This window comes from Simochromis diagramma, unplaced genomic scaffold, assembly GCF_900408965.1.
Source record: "Simochromis diagramma unplaced genomic scaffold, fSimDia1.1 OVJJ01000603.1, whole genome shotgun sequence".
Taxonomy (NCBI): Eukaryota; Metazoa; Chordata; class Actinopteri; order Cichliformes; family Cichlidae; genus Simochromis; species Simochromis diagramma.
In genome coordinates this window covers 8,445,224-8,470,935 of record NW_024387414.1, presented here as the reverse complement: position 1 = coordinate 8,470,935, position 25,712 = coordinate 8,445,224, and the positions used below count along the sequence as shown (strand labels likewise).

At 41.0% G+C, this 25,712-nt stretch overlaps 1 protein-coding gene across 1 annotated transcript; it reads left to right on the top strand.

Moving 5' to 3' along the window:
• Nucleotides 1-7,624: 7,624 nt before the first annotated feature.
• Nucleotides 7,625-25,430, top strand: sall1a (spalt-like transcription factor 1a). Its single transcript, XM_040011584.1, is given in 7 exon segments — nucleotides 7,625-7,636; nucleotides 9,504-9,507; nucleotides 12,644-12,647; nucleotides 13,647-14,282; nucleotides 19,534-19,951; nucleotides 19,953-22,938; nucleotides 24,023-25,430. Coding segments are annotated over 4 exon segments (3,918 nt in total). The 5' UTR covers nucleotides 7,625-7,636; nucleotides 9,504-9,507; nucleotides 12,644-12,647; nucleotides 13,647-14,209; the 3' UTR covers nucleotides 24,464-25,430.
• Nucleotides 25,431-25,712: the final 282 nt, after the last annotated feature.

Below are 25,712 nucleotides of genomic sequence, written 5' to 3'. Positions count from 1 at the left end.
GCAGTGTCAGCGGTGTGCAGGTATGGAGTCCTGGGCAGCTAGTTTATTGAGATGGAGCTTAGTGTTCTCACAGCCTTGAAGTGTTGCATTCCCACAATTAGGAAAAAAAGTATGAGTTTCTTAAAGTTTTAAACTACAGTCTAATTCTCCTGCTAGGATAGAAACTGAAAGGTGAACAATCAGACCTGGACAATAATCAGACACTTTTTGTTAATGAAACAGTTTATTTTTGTGGTTAAAAATGATATTTTTTCTATCATCAGTCATGTCATCGTATCCATTGGTGGGAGAGGCCACCATAAGCGTTGGTTGCGCCGCCATGTTGGTTTCAAAAAAAGTACATGTATTTAAGTAATCCAATACATTGCAATACTAAATGCCACCACTATTTTCACTGGCCTGTGGCACCTGTTTGCTGGATAGTCAAACTAGATTTGAAGTTTCTTCCCAGCATGCATTTACATCATTTGACAGTTTTGGGTGTAACAGAAGGCATGTGTCTAAATGCCACATTTTTTTCTATAATACAATTTGGACAGGCATTTGAGGAATTAGTTTGAGCACTGCACAAATAAGTCATATTTAAAGATAGGCAAGTACACCTCTAATGAAGTACTTCTTCTATTACACCTAGCTTTTTAACTTGCCTTCTCTTACAGGGAATAAAAACACCTGTAAACTTTTTTCCCTTTTTGTATGGTCAGACAAGTGTGATGTGGCACAAAACACAACATTACATTATGAGCAGAGTTCACCTAATTTCAAAACCTCACAATCATTATTTGAGTAGTTTACATTATTTCAAGTGCATAAAGACACAATAAATAGCAGCAGCCTGTTATCTAAACTCAAAAACAATAACTATTTGAATGAACATAAAAGAAATCATGAAAAGGTTTTCCACGTGATTAAATTGCTTTATTTTACCATTATGCAATTCTGTTATTCCAACTTAATGTACTTGAATTGGACCAACTTAATTAAGTTTGAATTGAGTTGATCCAACCCATGCAAATTACATTAGTCCAACAAAAGTACTTAATGCAAATAGAAAGCCATTTACTAACATGGAAATCCTTTCCATGATTATTTTAAGTTCATTTAAAGAGTTATTTTTTGCAGTGTTCAACAAAGTCAGAGTCTGGTTAACATAAAACTTGTCATGTGCGTCTTATTTTCCTCCAATTTAATGGATTGAAGACATAGCTGTCACTCCATCCATCCCCTTGGTCGCAGGAGCCTATCCCAGCTGTCACAGGGCAAGAGGTGGGGCACAACCTGTCCAAGTCACCATTATATCGCACGGAGACGGACAACCGTTCACTCTCACATCTATGGGCCATTTAGAATCATTAATTAACCTAACCCTACTGCATGTACCCAGGAAGACACAAACACGGAGAGAACGTGCAAACTCCACACAGAAAGGCTGTGGCCAGTTGAACTCAGGACCTTCTTGCTATGAGGCAATAGTGCTAACCGAGCGCCACCGAGATGTCACTTCATAGTTAAATGCAGAAATTTTTTATGTTTTTGTCCCTAACAGGTTAAAAAAAGTGCTGTGGTTATGCTTTTCTGCCACTTATAATCACAGTGATTTTCCTGTGGTTTGAAATCTCGCGTGATCTTGTGATATTGCGAGTCCACGCAGCTAACCACTCTTGCTAGATTGCGTCATGTCATTGAAACAAGAATACATTGAACTAGTATTAAGTTGTTGAATTTCATGCAGATCGTACATGATTTAATTACATTCACCATAGAAACATAAAATTATTTTTATATTCAAATTACAAGTTAGACTCTTGTAAATTTAATAACCACCCAATTTTGCTTTTTTGAGTGTAGTTCCTAGGACTTTGGGTGGATCCGGAACATATTTTAAACATCACCTAAGCAGTGTCACATATACCCAGTAAAGGTATTTATGCATTTCCATTTTTCATCTAACTTCCAAATGCGTACTTTTATTCTCTTCAGTTTCAAGGTCTCGCAAATAAGAGAATAGGAAATGAAGCAACACTGGGAAGCTGTGGGAAATCGACTGATGAAGCCGCTCCGCTCAGTGTCTCAGTTTGATATAAGAGCTATTCTATGCAAAAGCACTCCCTGCTCGTTTTTTCCCCCTCTCCTCGTGCTTTGTCACTTAAAGAATGCTTGGCGCCTGTGGATTAATTAAAGTCTAAACATTAAATATTGATTGATGCATTATCAGTGGCTCACAGTCGCCTCCTCTCAGATTGATTTCCACTGTGATTTATTGTCATATTTGCAGAGTCATTTCACTTGATAACAAAGAGAAATTGCTTGCAACCTTGGTACCCCCACCATTAGCCCCCCACATTGACACGCTCCTGGTACTTAGCCCTCCTCCCATCATCCCCCACATTTCTCTTGTTTCTGTTGTCCTTTTTTAGTCTTTTTACTGATGTTTCCTCCTCTGTCTTTGATATCATCCTCAAGCCATGTGCCAAGAAGCCTGTTCTGCCATTTCTTTGGCAGCTATTTGCAATGACAGGAAAATGCAGGGACGATAGAAAATATATGCATAAGAACTAACAGTTCAAAATATTAAGTGAAGCAGAGTATGCATGAAGTGAGCACTTCTGTTTAAAAAAAATTGTAATTTTGTTCACGAGAACTGATTTTTTTTTCTCCACTCTAAGTGGGTAATCAGGAAAAATGTCCTAAAGTATTTAAATGTGTTATTGCCATCATTTTATTTTTCATTTTTTAGGAAAGCAATAATCCCAATACAGCAGGGCAAATTTCTATTATTTCTCCTCCAGTTTTTGCTCCATTTTCATGTGCCAAACATAATTTACGATGTCTCACCTCAGCCGTCAACTGTGAACTCTATTAATTTGTAAGGGGAGAATCTGATTTATAGACTTATGAGGCCATGTATTCACATCATCATTTGTTAACCAGATATTTGCTGCCAGCTCCCTGGATGATGGCATCATCCTATTTCTCTGCAGCACACGCACACATTGTGGATACATACACAAACACACACACATAAACTTAAACGTATACAAACAGCCATCATATATACCGTCTAATTAAGAACTCACTGTGTAATGTATGCTTTATTCTCTCAGCAGGTTTAAGGGCACATTTTTGTGTTTGTAGGCATGCATGTAGGGCTGGGAGGGTGAGGAGGGAGGTCTCTGCAGTTTTCACTTATTGACATAATGTCAAAATGTGTTTGTGTTGTTTTTTGTGTTGCTGGTTTTTTTTTTTTATTTAACTAAAATGTATATTTTTAGAACAAAGCCAAAAGCCCTTGGAACTTTAAAGTTCTAAGGGCTTCGGGCTTCGGCTGATACCAATTAGATTTTGTGACATTGAATTATGAGATATGGGCTAATTTGTTTTGGTTGCATCTGTTTGTGTGGATGCAGGAGTGCACAAATGTGTGCCAAAGATCTTGTGGGTTTTAATTCTCAAGCCAGTGCTGAGACGAGGGAAGCATGTCATCCAGGTCTCGCACGGTATTGTATTGCCTGTTAAATTGCATTATCAGTCATGAGGAGACTGTGTGGGAAACAGAGTTTTTCCAAATCAGGTGCTGAAAAAAAACAGAACCCATGTGATGTGAGCATGGTTCAAACCAGGCAAACACCACAGTCTCTCCTTGTCTTCTTTTGAACTACATCTGTTTAAAGAAACTGTTAATGTGTTGCAGAATAAATTACTCCATCAAAGTCATCTGACTGGCTTTCAAAATACAAAAAGTACATAAAAAATACTTTGTTTTTAAGGCTCAAGAATAATATTTGTGCCTTTGAAAAGCTTTTGATTGACATTTAATCTGTAGGTATTTCACACTTGCCCACTAAACACACATCCTTTATTCAGAACATTCTGCTTAATCAAGATATCCCCTCTGTGTTTGACATCTATAATCAGTATGCAATGAGGCAAATTATTCAATTAACCCTAATTAACACAGTAATATTCCTCAAATTGCGTGAAGATTAACCCTGTGCTTTGACTACTTCGAATCATGTTCGCACATGCTGTACAAGCTCGTCTTTTGTCTCGGAGCGGTTAATTAAGGCTAAATTTGCTAATTGTTCATTTGTATTATTCTTATTGGCCTGTCGTGATAAATCACTGTGCTGTAATTCATCTCGCCCCATGTACTTCATCTCTGTCTTATAGGAGCTTGCGCTGCAGCTGAAGATGAAATGTTCATTGTTAGCATCATCTGTCACACCGTAGGAGGAGAGTGATGACACAGCTGTGATTCTTCAAGCTTTACAGTACTAGGCCTCTCACCCATACAGCCGGCTTCAGCAATCATAGTGAATTTCTCTTTTCGGCACCAGTGAAGAAGTAACTTAACAAGCCACAACAGCACAAATCGACATTTAATAGTCTAGGCAAGTGCTTCTTGAGCTCGTGTACTTGTTCATCTACTTCAGCTCATCTCAGTGGAGTTTAAACTTGATGTTATTTAACACAAATAATTATACTATACCAGATGTTGTTGTGTTGCATATGTTTTGAGCTGGCATTTGTGTTTTTGGATTAGTAGAAGCTGGGTGATTATTCATCGTTTCCACTGCTTGTCTGTTACTACTTTCAACCATTTTAACCATTAGGCTAAAGATTTCCAATTCACTGTTCCCTCGCTAACTAGTTTTCACATGCTCACTTGCAACCTGTGGAGTTTCTGACTCAGGCTGGAAACCTATTTGACTGTTTAAATTCCATCTTAAAAATATTTTGACACTCAAATCATAATCTCTCAATGGTCAACATTTACATCGAGCTTTCATCTGTAATCAGGCGTCATTCCAAGCTGATTAACAAAAACTGCTCGCTTCCATATTCTGACATCACCGTATGATGATATCCTGCCACCCCTCTGGATAAAATCCTCCAGTTGTTGCTGTTTGCAGGAATTTACACTGAGGCCACTTTTAGATAAACATAACCCAGTGTCTTCTCTATTCTGTGGTGAAGCAGTTCAATAACCTCTCATCTCTCTACCCCGCAGTCTCTCCCTACTGCATGTATTGGCTTCAGCCTCGACCAATCGTCTTATTGATCCCAAATGAAACTCTGAACTCATCAATAAGGTCTTAATGCGAGTTTGTTGTTCAATCACCTGGCATTTAAATCACCCCGCTCAAGTCCCACAAGCTATCCGTTTTCTGTCATACGCTGCACGTCTCACCAATTTGCTTTGTCATTTTGGGAGGAGTATGCAATTATCATAAATATCTCCCAGTGCTCACTTTGTCAACCCCACTGTGCAGCGTGAGCACGCCTGTGAGACTTCAGGAGTATGCCCCTTTTTATCTTCTTTGTATCCCACAGTGAAAATAGGTGCCTCTCTCTTACCACCAGTACTTACGATGGCCTATTCTTACACCTTAAATGAGGTTTCAAGAATGTCACAAATGAAGTCAAAGTGCAACCCCATTGATTAGGCTGGTAATTAAGATGTAAATGTGGTTGTGGGCTGGTGAGCGATCACACCTGTGATAACAGCATAGTGCTGTTAACATCACCAGGGGTCTGACTGCCATGCAGTGCACTGCCTTATCAATGTTTGGGGTGATCTTCTGGTTAAATATAAGCTCCGCTCCTAATTCATGCTGGTTGCTAGTCTTGTGCTGCCAATGGCAGATACTAAACTACAAGGTAATGACAATTTTCTCCAGTGGGTGCAACTCTCCAGATATCAACTCTGTGAGAGGTGGTTCTTACGTTAGCCACCTGGTTAAACAAAGGACCCCTGGAAGACATTACAGTCAAGGGAGAATAACCTTAACTGCCAAAAGCAATTAATGTAGAAGAATTTGTCATGGTGACACATTCACAACTCACACTGACAGAACAGGCTGACATATAAGGGCTTTCAGTGCAGTGTAAGGGGACAAAGCAAGGCATACTTAAGAATGGATTAGGTGTGAAATCTCAAATTAGGTCTATGAGAAATGTGTACATTAAGTTACTTGTTATTCTGTCATCGTACGAAGTTCCGCAAACAGCTCTGCCTTTGCAACACACGCACAGACTCTGTGATGTGCTTATACACTGCATCGTTTCTCTGTGAAGAGCAGATGTGAGTGTAGTGTGAATTTAGGTAGACCAGGCATGTGCAGCCGCTGGCAGTCCTTTAGGGTTCGGGCACTCACACTTCAGTGTTAACAGTTTAGCTCCAGTGCCAGGTAGAGAATGAATGACACGGGGCAGGGTGGCACATCCTTGGAGATGTTTGTCAGGAGATGTCCCTCCCTTCTGCGTGTTTACACTCACAGGGGCCACACTTGGCTGTTAGCGGGGGAGAAAACTGGGAAAACAGCCGTCTTGTGAGAGCCAAGACTCTTACTGTGAATATTAAAGAGAGACAGAGAAGGAGAGTGAGGGAGAGAGAGCTATCTGGACAAAACAAAGCTGGGTTTGGAGAGCCCGGAGCACATAATAAGCACGACTCTTTCACTGCACACCCAGGGCACTGTGGAAAGTGGGGAGGCCACTGAATGGGAAAGGAAGTAATAAAAAAAGCAAACTTCTTTGAAAAGAGTCCTGTGTGTGTGTGTGTGTGTGTGTGTGTGTGTGTGTGTGTGTGTGTGTGTGTGTGTGTGTGTGTGTGTGTGTGTGTGTGTGTGTGCGTGTGTGTGTGTGTGTGTGCTTACATTTGTCCTTATCCATCTGAATGTGTGCAGCTGTATACCAGAGTGATGAGAATGCATACCCTATCTGTAGTAGGGTTTTTAGATATGAGATGCTCAGTTCAGTTCATTTTTATTTCAAACATTTCAAACACGTGCCTTCACAGTCATTACAAAATATCATTCCATTATTTGTTTGAAAAGGAGTAGGCAGAAGTATTTATTTATTTGTCCCTAACCCCTCAAGTTGCTAGATCTCTGAGAAACAAAAAGACTGTAATTTTTATCTGTACCAAAACATCATTAAAGAATATGGAGTGAACCTCAGTGGGCCTCGTGAAAATGTAAGGCAAGCTGTGTTGTGTCCCCTTGCCAGACGCTTTGATGGGAGTTTGAAAAGCACCAACTCACCAAACAAGATGAGCCAGGAGGTAGGAGAAAAAGTAAAAGGGCAATGGAGTTTGATGAGAGAGTCTGATTGCCATTCTGTCTGACATGCAGCCTAAATGAGCTAAGAGAGCAGGAGAGGGACTATTTGATTCCAGCGTGCGCACACACACAAACACAAATAAGGGCACTGAAGTGTTTTTCATTATTACATGGATTTTTTTTTTCTTTTTTTTACTTTTTCATTTTCTTTTCATACCTTGTTCGACTCCATAGTAAATTAAATTTATTGACGTAATTCTTACGTTTTATATCTTCCTTTGCAAAATATGAAAAGAAAATAGTAAAAAGAAAAAAAGAAGCAAGAGGAGACATAAATAGGGGAGAAAAGAGTGAGTCGTGAAGAAAAAGGAAGTGGGGAAGTGGTGGCAGTCCTATAACTTGACTGAGTTTACCCCTCAAGGTAGTCTTCTCGCTTGTCATCAGGGAACTGACTTCTCTGATATCCCGTATCCGACTAGACTTCCACAAGTGGGGTAAATAAAGAATGACAAGCCCTCCCCCTTCACCTCCAGGCAGATTTCACTCCTCTTCCCCTTTCCAGTGCAGACGTGGTGTGGAACAACAGTGGAGCTATAACGAAATGCCATCTAATTTCAGTTCTACTCATTGAAAATAAAATGTCATATATATGCAGCACTTGCAGAAATGTTGTCCTCTACATATTATGTGGGTAAATAAACACAGAGATAAAAACAGAGATACATACAGTATCTCTGTTTTGTTGTTTTTTTTCAGTCTAAAGCACACAGGCATACACACAAACACCAGCTTAAATTTAGTTCCCTCTCGTGTGGTCACAGGAAGCTCAAGAGCACACATGCAAACACATAAGAAGACCTCACATAGAGCCTGCAACACTTTTCCTCCCGACAGATTCCTCATTTTGAACCACTGAACCCCCAGTGCAGTCTCATGTGTGTTTGTGCTTGTTTTAAAGAGCAATTAAGTACAGAAAGGCATCATATTTGGTGGTGATTTCTTTATTGGGAATATATAGAGAAATATAAAGAAAACAGGGCACAATCTGAAGCAGTCATTTAATGAATTGAATGTTGCTAGCGGTGAGCTTAAATGCCGCTTTGAAAGCACTGTGCACCAAAGTGAATTGCTCTATTCCAGTCAATCAATCAATCAATACATAAACGAATGAGGATATTAATTTAAGAAAAAGCTGAACAAAAAGGATGAAAGGGGGACGAGACAAGATGCAAAGTACGTAGGAAGTTAAAAATTTCATTGACTGGAGAAAAACTGACAAGAAATGCATTTCTTTAGGTGGCCTTAAAATGAAAGACTTAAAATGGGACTATAAATGAATAATTTAGCTAATGCTTCATTAATAGATGCAGGCTGTTAATTTGAACACAAAGCAGCAATCTAAAGGAGTGAGATCTTTCTCAATACACTCCTGACCAGCGCCACCGGTAGCTCTCCCAGGTGCCAGACAGTGAGTCTGAAGGCTCCGCCCGGCCTCCACTCCCATTTCTTTCCCTCTGTAGCTCCAGGCCGGTCAGGGACAAGCTGGAGATCAATAGCTTGTGTTTGCCTATAGCAGTCCCATTCCTCAGCCAGGACACTGATGCTAACTATCAATAGCAATAAGAGGCTGTCTGAGACACAGTTAACTGCTGGCCGACCAACACAGCTGTCTGGCGGCAGTTGATAAACATCTTGTGCCCAGAGTCACTGCGAATAAACCGCTTGATATGTTTCAACTTTGTGGCTGTATTTACTGTAAGAACGTGTGTTTTTTTTGTTTTACGTGGCGTGTCTGCTGGCTCGGTGGTTACCTGCACGTTGCTTTGTGTGTGGTTACATTACCCGCCCGGCTTGCTTTGTGGCTGCGACACAGACATTGCATGTGTATATTCTGTATATTCTGTGTTTACGAGCGTGTGAAGTAATGTAGGGATAAGTCGATGTGTAATTTTTAGTTTTGCTTCCAGGTTCTTAAGAATACATAAACACTCAGCTTTCGGTGGGTGATGTCTGTAATTTCTTCAAGATGTTTGGAGTGTTTGGTTCCTCTATAACCTCCAGCCTTAGTGATGTGTGTCAGTGTAATCCGGCTCCATTCTGTGAAACATCTAACCATCTAAGCATCCCTCTTCATCCAAATATCATTTGTCAATGTCATATGAAAGCACAATGTGTTTTTCAAGAATACGAAGGAGCTAAAATGGGAGTCTTGGTGGTCGTCCAGTACCACCGTGTTTGTCGTTAATGCAACTCAAGCGAACATGTTTAATCAGATACAATCAAGTGAATTTGTATGATAACAATTGAAGGATTGAACGATTGCATCACTGTGACTGAGTGTATCTATTTAGAAAAAAAAACTTGGGTGGACAGTAATGAGAAACAGCCATAAAGCTAATAAACTTAGTGAACTAAAGCTAAAGGTTCGTTTTGCTCAAGTGCTGTGTATATTACTTATCTATATCTATTTAAACGTTTATTCATAAATAAGAATCATCAGTTAATAATCAGTCATATCTGATGCGAAACAAACTATGATTTGAATTTGTCCAAATTGAAAAGTGTAATTAATTGTTTTTAATACAAGAATGCAGCAAGTTATACTATCATAAAGTTTTAATCTCTTCTAAATTGTGCTGTGTTTGTATTTTATCTGAAACAAAAGTATTCTAGTGTTTGCAAACTATCCAAAAGGATGCAAATGTAGTTTTATGTTTGAGTGCATCCCGCCTGTAATGTTTGGTGTCCAGTTACACCATTCAGAAAGACACTGAAGCCTGGCCTCTCTCACTAATAACGAGGGAGGGGGGGGGGTTGAAGCTCTTTGTCAAGGATCCATTGGCACACATCTCCTAACACTAGTACACTTGTACCTGAGTAGCTACAGCTTAAACACAATCACTCACAGTGTTTGTGCCACAGATGGCTGTACCAGTGGCACATGCAAACTCACAATCACACACACACACACACACACAGAGCCTGGACATGCAGGATATGTGTGATGGACCAGTGACCTCTAGCACCTCTGCGACACCCTTGAATGTTTGCTTGTTTTCCCTCAAACAAGATGAGATTGAAAGGGGGTGTCTGTAACTGCAGCTGAGATAATGTAAAAACAAACACGGCCCATTGATATCGGGCGATGCTGCAGGAAGATGTCAGAGGGCACAATGGGGGAAAACAATCTGTGGGACAAGTGGTGGCAGGGCTGCTGGGGGACAATAGAAAGGGTTTGATCTCTTAATTAATGGAGGCTAGTCAGTGCTGCTGCAGGTATTGAATTTTAATGCAGGCGATTTTTCAATGGGATTCCTTTGGTGGCAAAACAGTGCTAAATGCTGCATTCTGATTGTCTGGAAGACAAAGAAATCTCACTTCATACTTCAAGTAAATGAACCAATAATTTCTGCTCCAGCTGGAGTTTTTTTTCTTACCCATAGCCCTATAATCTGATTATCTTTAGATATGTTTTTTTTGTTGTTGTTGTTTATTTATTCGTTTTGGTTTTTTAGAAGACTTAATGTGGAATGACTCAAATACTGAGTAATACTGAGGTTGGGCACCCTAAACATAGCAGTACTGTTCTGTTAAGAGTCATACAGTGACAGAGTGTGTGACTTGGTAGAAGGAAAATATGGCCTTATTTCTTTATTTGAGCATGAGGCCAGCTTACAACAATCCCTTTAATCAAGCTCATAATCCTTTAGTAAAGACATCATGGTGCCATTAATAATGCCAGGCACTTGATATTTGTTCTGGGAATGAGGGGGACCATTGACTTCATCAGTTGTCGTTAATAAAGAAAAGAAGGAATAATGTACTAGTTTATTCTGCCACAAAATAAAACATTTTAGGGAATTTCAGCCTATGGTTGTTTGTGATTGTATTTGTTATTATTAAAAAGGCCCTTTCTTAATATTATCTCTATAACTTTTTGGTATTTTTTAACAGAGGCTCTTTACTCATAACATATAAATCAAACCTATTGTCCATGTAAGCAGCAGCCCTGTTAATCAGGGACTCCACTCCTCTTCATACTTACTGGAATCACGAGACTCTGCTTTCTTGTAAAACCTTGAGTTTTGTCCGCTCTCTCTTTTTGCCATTTGTGCGACTGTTATCACAAATACTACGCGCGCGCGCGCACACACACACACACACACGCGCGCACACACGTGCAGCTGACCTAGATGAAGGCCTAATCCAGCTAGTTGTAATTCTTTAGGCATCGAGTCGAGCAGGACCGTGAATAGAAACCCACCACGTGTTGAATAAGCAGAAAAAAGGGGGCTTTCTAGTTAGAAATACAGAGTGTGAGGATCACTAACAACTGCGCTTTGGTAGATTCCTCGCTTTAACTATCGCATTATGCGCTCAGACGTGCAGTGTTTCTGAGCTACGTGATCAATCACGACGTGTCGGTGATAATAGTGAATGATGACACCCACGACAGACCGTCTCTGATATGGTGCGCGCAGCATTGATTGCGCATAACCGACAAATGCGCACCTTTTATGCGCCAAAGGCTTCTGTCTCTTTTCTTTGAAAGCACTTTCCCCCCACAGTGACAAAAAGAAACTGTTTGATGCGCCTGTTAAATAAACGGTTATTACATTCACCGTTAACCAAAGGTTTTAATAGTTTTTTTAAAAAAAAAAAAGAAATATACATTAATAATTCTATCTTAATATCATTATCATTAGTATGATAAACATTTTTAAGTTAAATATTTATTTTTTCCCGCTTTCTCACTCAACAGATAATAAATAATAATTCAGGCAGACACACGCCTCTGAAAAAAGAAAAGAAATAAAAAACGTTTAAGTCAGTTTAAAACTTTTTCAAGCACTGGCACTGAGTTATATCTGTTGGGTCCCCAAACTGTGTCCGCCTGTGTCATTCAGCCCATGACTGTTAACACTGTATCCTCAACCGTCCCGAGTGAATCCCATTTAAAATGTCTCCTGCTCGGCTGGGCTGCAAATCACCCTGTTTACAATCTCACACCAACACTCACGTCAATTAACTGGCCATTGATTTTTCCGCCCGGGACATTACAATATTGCAGACCCCTTTTTCCTCTCCTAGCAATTTCAAGTTTCCTGCATATAATTGCACGGGCTTTTTAACTGCACGCGCACATACACATTTTCCCCTACTAATGATAATTTGCTCTTTGATTTTTTTAGTCACAGCTTTAATTTCGATCTGGTCCCCAGGTTTGTGGACAGTTTACGCATCAATTGATACTCCCTCCCCCCAAAAAAGAAGAAGAAGAAGAAAAGAATGTTCCATTTGAAAATTATGTGTGCTGTTTAATTATTCGACCTAACGCATTGATAAAGCAGATCACTAAGGCCATCAGAGGTATTTGATTTTCCCTCTGCTCTTTCCTTTTTTCATGAATAAGTAAATAGTAAGGCTAGTCGAAACTAAAAGATATCTGACACAAGAGAGGACCAGATCCATCTAGCCTGCAGCTGCTCTTTAAATATTCAGTGAAAAATAATGGCATCCGAGGCATCACCTATAGTAACATTATTATCTTCATTTCTCAAAATCAGCCTGACTGAAAGCTTCGTTTATCTTTTTCAGGTAATAAATCTACTCGACTCAGCGCTCACAAGAAGCTCCTGTGGGATCTCTTGCCCTCTTAAGCATCCCAAGTGAATGCGCACTCCTGTTAATGCATTATTTATAATAATAATAATAATAATAATAATAATAATAATAATAATAATAATAATAATGTAACTTCTGTAATCCACAGGCTCGATTAAGACATCGTTTTATTTGCTTTGCCGTTATCAGCTGAAATATATTGGCCAATTGTCAATCTAATAAAAACATTTACCATTGTGATAAAATAAAACATATCAACAGGCCAAACATTTAACTTTTGATAAGGACATTATGCAGTAATTCATGCCGATTTTACAACATAAACAACCCAGTGGATGGTGAATATATAAAGAAAAGTTTAGTTGTTTTTTTTTTTCCAAATGCATGATGTGAAATATAGATTAGTCCGCGTGACATGGATATGAGGCAAGCATTCGTTAAAAAAGCGTTTGGGGAAGAATTTAAAAGCTTAATTTATCCCCATTCAGATGAACAGACTTCTGTCTCTCCGCTCTTTACCACTGATCATCCCGGCGCGCACAAACCGTTTGGCTCTGCTGTGCTCAATCAGAGAGAAAGAGAGAGAGAGCGGGAGCGAGGGAGAGGGAGGTGGAGGTGAATGGTAACGTGACTGAATAGCCCGATGACCAATCAGATCCTCGATGGGCCGGGCTCCACATTTGTCCCACTGCCGCACGGGCCCTCAAAGTTTGTTTATTCGCGGAACGCAGTGTGTGATGAAAACGTGTTAGTAAGTAACCCCTCTTTCTGCTAATAATAATCAAATCAAAGTGATTCGGACGTCGGATCTCACTCTGGACTTTTGGGAACGCGTAACGGTGCCATTTACGCACGGAACATGCTGGCGAGACGTTGCCTTTTACCGCACCGGGAGCTTCGCTTCAAACTCTTCAGAAAGTAGGTGTCGGTGTGCACACAACAAGAGCTGAATTACAGCGATCTTAACGCAAGAGTGGAGAACGGACTACCGAGTTGTAGTGAAATTAAAGTTGGTTGGAGATCGTGAAGGTTTGAGTTGCGAGCGTCCCGTCAATCCACATCAACAGGGGAAAAGGAAAAAAGAAAGAAAATAAACTGTGATCACTGCAAAAGACTGAAAGATACTGTCGCGGGCATGGACTCGAGACGCTGACATTCCCCTGTAGTAGTCAAGATAAGCCTTGACTTGGCTAACAGAAGGGGTTAAACCGTATCTAAAGGGAGTTTGGAAAACCCAGCCTTTCTTCCTCATACGGATCAACTCATTGGGTGGGAGCTGAGAGAGAGACAAGAGTCCCCAGCAAATCAGGAGCTAATTGATTAAAGAGACTTCATTTGAATAGGAGGGGGGCTGGCAAGGTGCCAATCGCCTTTCAAAGAAGCCCCCGTATGATTAATCGCAGAGCATTATTGATAATCATAACGGGGCACATGCGCGGTGGATGTTCTCGATTTACGTAATTTTTTAGAAGGTTTTGTAGTCATTTTTTTATTCTTTGCCTGCTGATGTGCCAGCCAGCATGTCGCGGAGGAAGCAAGCGAAGCCTCAACACTTCCAATCCGACCCTCATCTGCCTTTATCGGAGCACAATGGTGAGTCCAAGTAACCCAACGCTCCTTTTATGCAATCACCGTGAATTTTTCTTTCTTTTAAGCGATGTTTTTATTGTGTCCGCGGTCAACTCTCACTGTTAAGGAAGACTTTGAATTGGAGTTTATGCTGTTAGTTTTTTGTTGATTTCTTTACAAATTCAAGTGACTTCTTGATGAAAGTATGGTCGACTTTTAACAAAAGTTGATGCACCGATTTTCCACGAATTTCCCATTATTCAAGTACCAAGAACAATTTGGGGTAACTTGACATTTCTGCGCTGATTATTTTATTATCAGGGGTTAAAACTCAGTTCTAGGCGGTTAATAAGTGAAATATAAGAACACAGATATGGTGCGTTTTCTTTGGGTTTGAGCTCGGTGTGACTTAAAAGTTTCAAAAGTTTTTAATCTTAACTTTAGCGCGTTTTAAATAAATAAATAATCGCTCCGCTCGCACTCGGGCTTCCCTGCGTTCAGCGGTCGGCGTCTTGCCTCGACATCGACCACCCTGTCTCCCCTGTCGGGGCTCCCAACTTTTCTTTGGTCCCGGGCCGACAAATACCGTATTCCGTGTGCTTCAACTTTGCGCTGCAAACTCGTACAGATAGCTCCTTCTTTTATGAAAATATATCAACAGTCTACGCCATGGCTTGTTACTCTTTTTTTTTTTTAAGTAAGATGAAAGGAGGACAGAGTGCGCCGGAGAACGTTAATGAACAAACATCTTTCCCAGTTCCTCCTGTGACGGTCTCTTTAGTTTACCCGTCTTTAGGCAATTTTTTTCTTATAAAAAGGAAGAAGAAGAAGAAAACAAATATTTGGGAAACTGAAGTTTTGTCTCGGCCATTCTGTCTTCACAAATACACAACCGATTCGTCTAAAAGATAGTTTCATGTCCACATAGATAAACCGATTTCCTAATTTTAACTTGCGGACTTGTAGCCAATGCGACCATCTTACACCTTTGAAAAAACTGCAGTAAGAATGCTTTGTTAGAAATGTGGTGCCTAAAATGTGAAATGAGTTTGTACAAAGTGGCTTTCAGGACTTTGCATGAGCTCTCAGAGTTTCAGAGGCCAACATAAGCCAGTAAAGTTATAATTAATTGCAAGCTGCTTTGTTTTTGTAGAAAAGGGGAATACTCGAGCCAAACAAGACACTAATAAAACTGCGTTTCAGATCACTGTAGAATAGTTATAAATAAAGCTTTCATTTCGCTACAGGACGTTGCAGCGTGTATTTTTGTTGACCGACTTTTCAGTCATGCGTTCATTAGGAGGAAAAAAAATATCCATTAATATTTTAAGTAATTTCATAAATGTTCATAAATGGAAAGAAGCCCCGACTTTGTTATTCGGCGCAGTGTGATCGAATTTTGCCGCACAAAATTTATACTTTCTGCAATTTAAAAATAAATACATCTTTTGATTTAAATTTTTAGAAAAATGGCCTACAGATTTCATGCGAGAAAATAAAAAATTCTGTGCAGCACACTGTGTTTAGCACAACCTGAAAAGCATGTGCATTTAAAATAAATATTTAAAATAAATATTCCTGTCGGGAGAAAGTCACGCATTGAAACGCTGTTTCACGTGATTTTAGGAACTTGATGATTAATGCAAAACCTTGTCTATCCCTGAGTGCTGTTTCTTTCCCCTAAATTTCCTTTAAATCTAATAAAGGGGAGTGAGGGAAAGTCACTTGTTTCAACAACCCATCTGCAGAATGCAAAAATTCCTAATTATGTCTAGGCCATATGCTAAAATAGTTGCAAGTGTCTTGTGTATGTAATTATAAGAGTATGACCATGTTGTCTTTAAGTTTGGGATTATTTAGCTGAAGCAGTGCTCATTATAAATGAGTTGTGTGTCTTTCTAGAGTGTTCTGGTAGCAGAAAGGGAAACAGAAAGTCATTGTATTTGTAGCTGAATATCAGTGATGCTCAGGGCTGTAGTTACTGGGAGGTCGGAGTGAGAGCCACAGAGGGTGGGATGTTGAGCTGTTTTAACCTTTGCCAGCGTCCCTCTGTTTGGAGGTGATCAGAGTTCAGGGCTCACTGTGTTCCTCTCTGCCTTGCCATTGACCCTGCTGATGAGAGCTGCAGGCGGCCCAGCAAGGCCTCAGCTTTTTTATTTAAGAGTGTGTTTGACTGTGGGGCCTTATCAATGTTGTGACCATCCCCTTATGCCCTATCAGAGTGGCCCCCCTAGAGGAGAGATTGGCAGGGCAGCCCCCTTTTGCGCTGTTTCTCCCTGCAAACACAGAGTGCCTCGCTTGTCATTTTGCCATTGTTTATGTGGTGTGAGTTTAGGTGTAGCCTGAAGGACTTGCTTTGCCTTTTTCCCTCCCCTTAAGCTTTAACCATGTCACCGGGGCAGAGCTTCTGAGATTTGAATCTTGTCCTGGACCACGGCAGCTTTAGTGGAACCCCATCTAGTGTTCAGTGGGATGAGTCCTGAGGGCTGGAGAAGATGTGAGCAGAAACCCTCCTGAAGTTACAAGTGTCAAGACGCTCACAGAGGCCCCCTGCGAAAAAATAATGTAGGATCTCTCAAAGCTCTCCAACTTTTTTGACTAATCCTTACTTTCTTGTCTCTCATATTCAGATTTTTGGTCAATCTCTTTGAGGCTCCGTCCTCTTGCTGTCTGCCTTAACGCCCTTTAGCTCTGCTCACTACTTACATTGTGCTATTGATAGACATTCTATCGAAGTTTACAGTCTTTCTTCATACCAGCTTGACTTTATCTTAATTGTAATTTGAAGTTAATCCTTGCTATTTTAGGAATTAAGCCTAATGCTAGCATCTGCGCTGTTTGCTCCTAGTCTTATGTGGACAGTGGATTTGTAGTGATGCATTAATTCAGTTTTGATCCTTTTTCGGTCATCAAGTAAAGACATATTTTGGCAGTGTAAAAAGTCATATGCAGTTGGTGGTGAAATGATTCTTACACTGTACAGCCGTAAAGGCATTTTTACCATTGGCTTTCCTTAAACTTGTGATAGAGTTCGGAAGACGACAATGTCCCTTGCTGCATTGCAATTTGATGACGAGTCTTAGCAGTTCCTTAGTTAGCGTATAGAAATGTACATTTTGAGGGAAAGCTCATCTATCTTTGCTGTCTTTTTTAGTGTAATTTTATATTCTAGCGATAGTTATATTTTATCCTTGCATTTGTTTTATTGTGGCATTTGTTTGATAAACTTAAATAATTTGAAAGTGCACAATTTTTGAAAATGCACTGTACAAAAAATAATGTTTTAGTATTTGTTAGGATTTATTCAATTAAAGAAACACACTTATTATGTTTGTGAGTTAAATAGTGAATTAATTAAATTCCACTGTAGAGCTTTTTCTCTGCTGTGTGTAGATTTGCACACACAGACACACACACAGTGAAAACTCAGGTATTTTATTTTTTATGAATAACTCTGCATCTTCCAAAAGTCAGGCAGAAGTTTTTGTTTTTTCTATATTCTTCTGTTTTCATCCCGCTCATTGTCATATGATTTGATTTTCTTCACACTAATTTGTGTACAGTGAACCTTGAGAAAAGAGAAAAGGTGTTTATTTAATCCTCACATTTCTCACACTATGAATCAAACACATTTTTTCAAAATTAACGCTTGGGGTGTAGGTAGACGGGTGTGTGGAAGTGGGGGTGGGGGTGGGGGGGGGATTTAACATGAAAAGTTATCATTAAAGTTGAGTCTTCCCTGTTTGCATGGTTTGGTGGTGTGAGGGCCGGGGTTTACTGTCATGGCAACTTTGCGTTATCTGATGTCTCTGAGCGGAGAAACATTGAGGGAGATAATCCCTGAATTAAACAGGATCTGCTTTGAGTCGACTGAGATGAGCAGGGCCAGGCTGTGCCGACGATCCCCGCCGCTCCCATGCTGTGTGAACAATGGGAAGGCATCCTGTCTCTCTGTGGGGCAGGGCTGCACTTCTCTGGGTTTCATTTGCAAATGAATTCTTGGCCCTGATGAAAGTGTTGAGGGGCCAGAGGCACAATGAAAGGGATTCATAGAGAAATGCAATTTGTAAATCAACTTGTATGCTAAATAGCGAGATTTTAGTGTGACAAAGAGGGAAATGAATAAGGAAAGTCTGGAGCACAGCAGTGGCTCTGGGGGCAGGGTGTCGTCTTGCCTTTTCATTCCCTGACTCGTCCTGTTTATTAAAATGGAAAATTTCAAAACCTGTTTCAGTGCGCATTTGGAATGTGGTCGTCACTTTAGAATTTTTGTCTAAGTAACAAGAGAAGTTTCTGTTGTGCTTGTTCTATGAACTGGTGTGTCTGCTTTCTTAGTTTTGGCAAGTTTGTGATGCATGCGTTCTCATATGCCACACTGCTCTTTAGCGTTGACCAAGTATTTATTTATTTATTTAATCCCTTTCAGGCATTTTTTTTCCTTAAATGAATTCACCGATAACTGTCCTTTCTTGGATTTAACTTTTGGGTTTATTGGACAATACTTAAACAAAAGTCTTAAGAATAATAAATATTTTTTATTCTTATAATAGATGGCAGATTTGTTTCATGTTTTTTGGTTATCAACTGAGTAACTGTTTACCTTAAACTTCTTTCTTGAATTTCTTCCTCTTTGTTTTTGCTTTCTTGTGTATATGCAGTAGATGTGGTGCCACAGGCTCTGTTGTTCTTGTCTCACTGTGATTGCAGGCTGAGTGGATACAAATTAGTTTAGTGACATAGATAACCTGTCCAAGATGCCTGTAGTTGGCTGAAAATGAGCAAAGTTGACAGCAAATTGAAAGTCTAATAAGTCCTTCAAATGCTTGATTTGCACCGAGTGGACAAGTAGACTTTGAAGGGCATGGAATATAGGAAATCAATGCTTTTCTATGAAATTTCATTAAGACCCAATGATCCTGACTTCACTCTATTCTATATTTTGATGGATTATCTAGAGAAAATGATTACCTTTGGTTGGCCTGATGAAACCCAGATGTACATCTTCAAAGATCACTTTTAACCAATATTTGAGTAGTTCCCATTGATTTTGTATCCCCTCTTATCATGTTTCAGAGGCCACTACATTGAATAAGGCCTTTTCTCATTTCTGCCAGCTTACTGTTGCCTTTCAATCTTTTTTTCGTGAACACATCAGAAGGATAAGTGTTAAAACTGATTAACTTAAGATTAACAACAATTGAATTCAAGAAGATAAATCTGCTTCTTCAGCTGCAAAACATTTCTAATCGCTAATCCTCTGTTTCCTCTTTTTCAGGGGACACAGAACTTTGCTCCGAGGACCCCCCCTGCAAGGAGTCAGACGCCCATGTCTGTAGCAGATGTTGTGCTGAGTTCTTTGAACTATCAGATCTTGAGGAACACCAGAAGAATTGCACTAAGAATCAGTTAGTTCTGATAGTGAATGAAAATCCTGCGTCCCCTGTCGGAACTTTCTCGCCTGGGTCTCCTCCTCATAATCCCGATGACCAGATGAATGACACAGCTAATAACACTGATCAAACAGAGGGCAGTGACCTTTTGGAGCCTAACACTCTTGAAAAAGACGAATCCATGGACGTGGACGTTTCCGGAATGAGCAGTGGTCACGAAGAGGACGGCAGTCATACAGAGAGCGGAAGCCCCATTAATACAGTCAGCAGCCATGCTGATAGAGGCACCTCTGGCCCCTGCAGTAGGTACTTCAGCTATCTCTGCCTCACTACCTCAGCTCAGTAACCTAACTGAACTGGGGAACTTCTCCATGATCAACAGCAATGTCATAATTGAAAATCTGCAGAGCACCAAAGTGGCTGTGGCCCAATTCTCCCAAGAAGCCCGTTCGACTGGAGGACCAAGGGTGGCCGTGCCAGCACTAATGGAGCAGCTCTTAGCCCTGCAACAGCAACAGATCCACCAGCTGCAGCTTATTGAACAGATTCGCCATCAGATACTGCTACTAGCCTCCCAGTCACCAGAAATACAGGTACCTCCAACTTCTGCTCCCGGCACAATGGGGCCAGCTGCCAGCCCCCTGACCACACTCAGCTCACATCTCTCTCAACAGCTGGCGGCAGCCGCAGGCCTAGCACAGAACCTGGCCAGCCAGTCGGCCAGTATTAGCAGCATAAAGCAGCTGGCTGCAGCAGCACAGCTACCTCAGTCCAACCCAAGCAGCAGTGAGACATCTCAGAGCATTACCACACTGGGGCCATCAACAATCAATCCCCAATCCTCTGACAAAAGGCCCACTCATATGAGTAGCCTTCATTCTCAACTAAGCAGCTCCTCACTAGCAAAGTCATCGACGCCAGCATTTGGAATTGGTAGCTTGTTAAGCTCGGCCGTGAATCCCCTTCTACCTCAACCCCCACCTGGAAATCCCATGTTCTCCAGTTCTCTGCCCAGTGTTGGCACCACTGTAGAGGACCTCAACTCTTTAGCAGCTTTGGCCCAGCAGAGAAAAGACAAGCCGCCAAATGTCAGTTCATTTGAGCATAAGAGCAGCTCTGATGATGCTTTCTTCAAACATAAGTGCAGGTTTTGTGGCAAGGTGTTTGGGAGTGACAGTGCCTTGCAAATTCACCTGCGCTCACATACTGGTGAGAGACCCTACAAGTGTAATATCTGTGGCAACCGGTTCTCCACTCGTGGTAACCTGAAGGTGCATTTTCAGCGTCATAAAGAAAAATACCCTCATATCCAGATGAACCCTTACCCTGTTCCTGAGCATTTAGACAACATACCAACAAGCACTGGCATTCCATACGGCATGTCTATACCACCTGAGAAACCTGTGACCAGCTGGCTTGACAGTAAACCAGTTTTGCCTACTCTGACATCATCAGTCGGCATGCTGCTACCACCAACCATGCCAAGCCTGCCACATTTCATCAAAAAGGAAGATCATTCAATAGCCATAACTAGTCCTTCTGTTACTGCAAAGAGTGACTCAGGTGCCACTGAGCCTTCAGCTAAAAGTAATGATGGTGTATCTGAAGAGGGTGAAGGTGCAACACTGCCTACCTCAAATGGAAAAACTGACGAAGGCAGCAAGACTTCGGGTCTCATGACAAATGTGAGTTGTGCATCAGAAAGCATTGCAGAGTATACGACTTCTACCAGCCCACCCATGATGACCAACCCACTCATGCCCCTTATGTCTGATCAGTTCAAGGCTAAGTTCCCTTTTGTAGGCATTCTGGATCCTCTCCAGGGATCGGAGACATCCAAGTTACAACAACTTGTGGAGAACATTGATAGAAAGGTGAAAGACCCAAATGAATGTGTCATTTGCCACCGGGTGCTGAGCTGCCAAAGTGCACTGAAAATGCACTATCGCACTCACACTGGGGAACGGCCCTTCAAGTGTAAAATCTGTGGCAGGGCATTTACCACCAAGGGAAATCTTAAAACCCACTACAGTGTTCATAGGGCCATGCCTCCTCTTAGAGTTCAACACTCCTGTCCCATTTGTCAGAAGAAGTTCACGAATGCTGTCGTTCTACAGCAACATATCCGTATGCATATGGGTGGGCAGATCCCCAACACCCCTCTGCCAGAGAGTTATCCAGAGTCCATGGCTTCTGATACTGGCTCATTTGAAGAGAGAAACTTTGATGATCTTGACAACTTTTCTGATGACAACACTGAAGGAATGGAAGAGGGTCCAGACAGCAGTGTGCCAGATACACCCAGATCTGCTGATGCTTCCCATGACAGTCTATGTAACTCCCCAGCTCCCCCTGAAATGGCTACCCAGGAAGGGCAAGAGAGGAATGGCCAAGAATATAATAATGAAATGCAGGAACATAATGTGATCCAGATGAAGGCTATTGCAAATGGCTTAATTGAAGGTGACTGTCTCACCAATGACTCCTCATCTCTGGGAGGTGATGTTGAAAGCCAAAGCGCCGGGAGTCCAGCGGTGTCAGAATCTACCTCCTCCATGCAGGCGCCATCACCCACTAGCATGCAGCCACAACCACACAAATCCCCGAGCCTCGAAGAAAGGCACCAAAGGGCCTTATCTTCAGACCCCACCAGTATAAGCCTCTTGCACTCACATCCCTCCAACCTTGGAGCCCTGGACCTGACATCTGTCAATTCACCAAAAGACCCTTTGGGCATGATTTTCCCCTTCCGTGAGCGTAGCACCATCAAGAATACATCCTGTGACATCTGTGGGAAGACCTTTGCTTGTCAGAGTGCCTTGGACATTCACTATCGAAGCCATACCAAAGAAAGACCATTTATTTGCACGGCATGTAACAGGGGTTTCTCCACCAAGGGCAATCTCAAGCAGCATATGCTAACACATCAAATGCGAGACCTGCCCTCACAGCTATTTGAGCCATCAAATACCAGCCTGTCCTCCAGCCCAACTCCTTCTCTTCTATCTGTCGGTTCTCTAAGCAAACCAGAAGTCAATGGTTTCCTTCATAACCTTCATCCGGAAAACAAGGAGGTACCCCCTGGCTTGGTCACATCATCTGCCTCAACATCCCCAGTGCTTTCCACTGCTCCACCACGCAGGACTCCCAAGCAACACTTCTGCAATACCTGCGCAAAGTGTTTCTCCTCCGCCAGTGCTCTGCAGATCCATGAGAGAACCCACACAGGGGAGAAACCCTTTGCCTGCAGCATCTGCGGCCGAGCTTTTACCACCAAAGGAAACCTCAAGGTAAATGTCGAAACACCCAGCAAACTATTGGCCTCCTAAAAGTATGTGCGTGAGAATGTTCATGAAAAACGAGTCTCAGGGTTACTATTTAATTTTATATGGCATGTCAGTGCACTAGGCATCAAGATGTGGTAATGTGGTATAATTAATGAAAGGAACTGCTCTTAGTGGGAAAAAAATGGAAAAGCTGAATCATGCATGTAATATAATTATTGGAGAGAAATTCCAGCATGTGATCAGCTAAGAATGATCCAGTGCACACAATTAATTATCAGGTATAATCACTGTGAGCTAAGTAAGTCTGTATTTTTCCATAACGGATTCTGTAAAAAATGTCACAGGCTTAAATCATCAAGAAAAAGATCTGCTTAGTGATCTTTAGGATTTTGGGGGATTATGTGGCCTTAATTTACAATTATGTTAGTTATTTTTTGAATGTCTCAATCTCCAATTCCTAGTGGAGAAATAAGGGCATATGTTTTTTGTTTGTTTGTTTGTTTGTTTTTTATTTCTAAAAGATTTACTGAATCAAGCTCAGGCTGTTGGATGATACTAGACTTACAGCGATATCTCACAGTTTTTTTTAAAAAAAAAAAGGCTCATTAACTTTGTGTAAACTATTGTATATGAGCCACATTAAAATACAATTATTTTGGAGCAGTGTTTCAAAAATGTCCAAGCAGAATGTTGTCTTGTTCTTAGAAAGGGTATGGGCAGAGGTGAAATGTCACATGTAATACTGGCTGGGGCAATGAAACTGGACAGTGCAATTTTTGCTTCAGCCGTGCGGTCCCCTTGTGAGATGAGCAAATTAAAGTTCAGATTAAACAGCATGTATCAGTCTTGCCAAAAGATGTTTACACAGTGTTTGTACTTCTCATAGCATAGGCAGCTAACTGATCTGCTGCACTCAGGGTGTGAAGCTATTTTAATTCACACTCAAGCATTATTATTATTTTTTCCATTGCATCATCTCATGTGCAGCTCTTGTGGCCAAGTTTGTAAACATCACTAGTTTTCATCCCGCTCATTGCTCTGTCTCTCACCTCCTCTCTTTTGTTCTTCTCCCTCTCCGTCTGTGTAGGTTCACATGGGCACCCACATGTGGAACAGCGCTCCTGCCAGACGTGGCCGCAGGCTCTCCGTAGATGGCCCGATGGCCTTCCTTGGCACCAACCCAGTCAAGTTTCCCGAGATCTTCCAGAAGGACATGGCATCAAGGGCAAGCAACGGAGACCCGACCAGTTTCTGGAATCAGTATGCTGCGGCCTTCTCCAATGGTCTCGCAATGAAGACAAATGAAATCTCTGTCATCCAGAACGGAGGCATCCCACCCATGTCAGGTGGTGTCGGAAATGGGGGCAGCTCTCCCATAGGTGGCCTGACAGGCAGCCTAGATAAGCTACACAACACGGAGCCCAATGCTGCTCTGGCTGGTCTGGAGAAAATGGCCAACACAGAGAATGGGGCCCACTTCCGGTTCACACGCTTCATGGAGGACAATAAAGAAATTGCCACCAATTAGTATATGTCCTCAACTGGGCACAGACACATAAAGATGCCTAAAGGCATACTGTACACATATGTAGACACAGACAGAGGAAGAGAACAAGACAGGGATAAAATCAGCTGAACTGCTTTGCTCGCCATTGAATCTTTACGAACATGAGTGTGAAGACAAGTTGCTTTTTTTGTACAATGTACATGTTATAGTTTTAAGGAGCTTATTTATTAGTGATTATAACCTTGCTTGAAACCAAGTGGAAGCATTAACAATTAGGTTTTGTTTATTTTAAAGCCACAATGGGTGCTTTAAAAATGTGCTTTTGAAACTTAGAATATCTGGTTAGATAACCTTACCTTGGCATTAAGTTATTTTCTGTCTGTAGTAGCTATAATTGAACTGTCTATGTTCATGTGATGCATTAGCCCTGTAATAAGCGAACAGACTTGCTGTAAATAATGTACACTGATCTTCTGTAGATGGTCTAACATCTGTGTGTTCATGAATCCCCCCCACCCCGCCTCATCAAGACAAAACAATGAAATTCAGGCAAGGGACTAAATGATGTTGTAGTTCCTGTCTTTCCGATTATTATTTACCTTTATCTTATTTAAGGAAGACAAAACATTGAAGTTTGCTACATTTCAAGGGTTTATTTAGTGTTAATTTGTTTTCTCGTTACAGTCTCTGTGTATTGTACTTTCTACTTTTTTTGTTTACTTCCATTTTTTTTCTTCTATCTTCTGTTGCTCATATTTTATTGTTGTTGAGAGCAAGACGGTTACAAATAGAGGAACATTCAGTCTGGCCTGTTTCCTGGATTTTGGAACTGAGACAGCTAATCAAATTGGAAGGATCACTTTTAGTATCTGAGCTGGATTTCCACATTGCTGCTATGTCCCAGCATCCTCACTGACATCAAGTGCAAAGTTATGTGTTGAAGCTTCTGTAAATATGTTCAGATGTGGAAATACAAGCTCCCTTGCAAGAAAATGTACATAAAGCTCTCACAAGAAGTCCATCACGGCCAGGGGACAAAATGATAGTGTTTTTATAAGTATAAATATATATCGGGTTTGACAACCTTCGGACTGTTACATGCACTTTCTTGGAAAGTTGGAAGATCTTTATGGGTCCAGTTTCTCTACACTTTAATACCTACTAACAACTAAGATACTGTAATTCTTTACTCTAATAATCAAATACATCAGTTTTCCAAAAGAAACATTGTGTGTTTGTGTGCTTTTATTTCCTCATTTTAAAAATACCG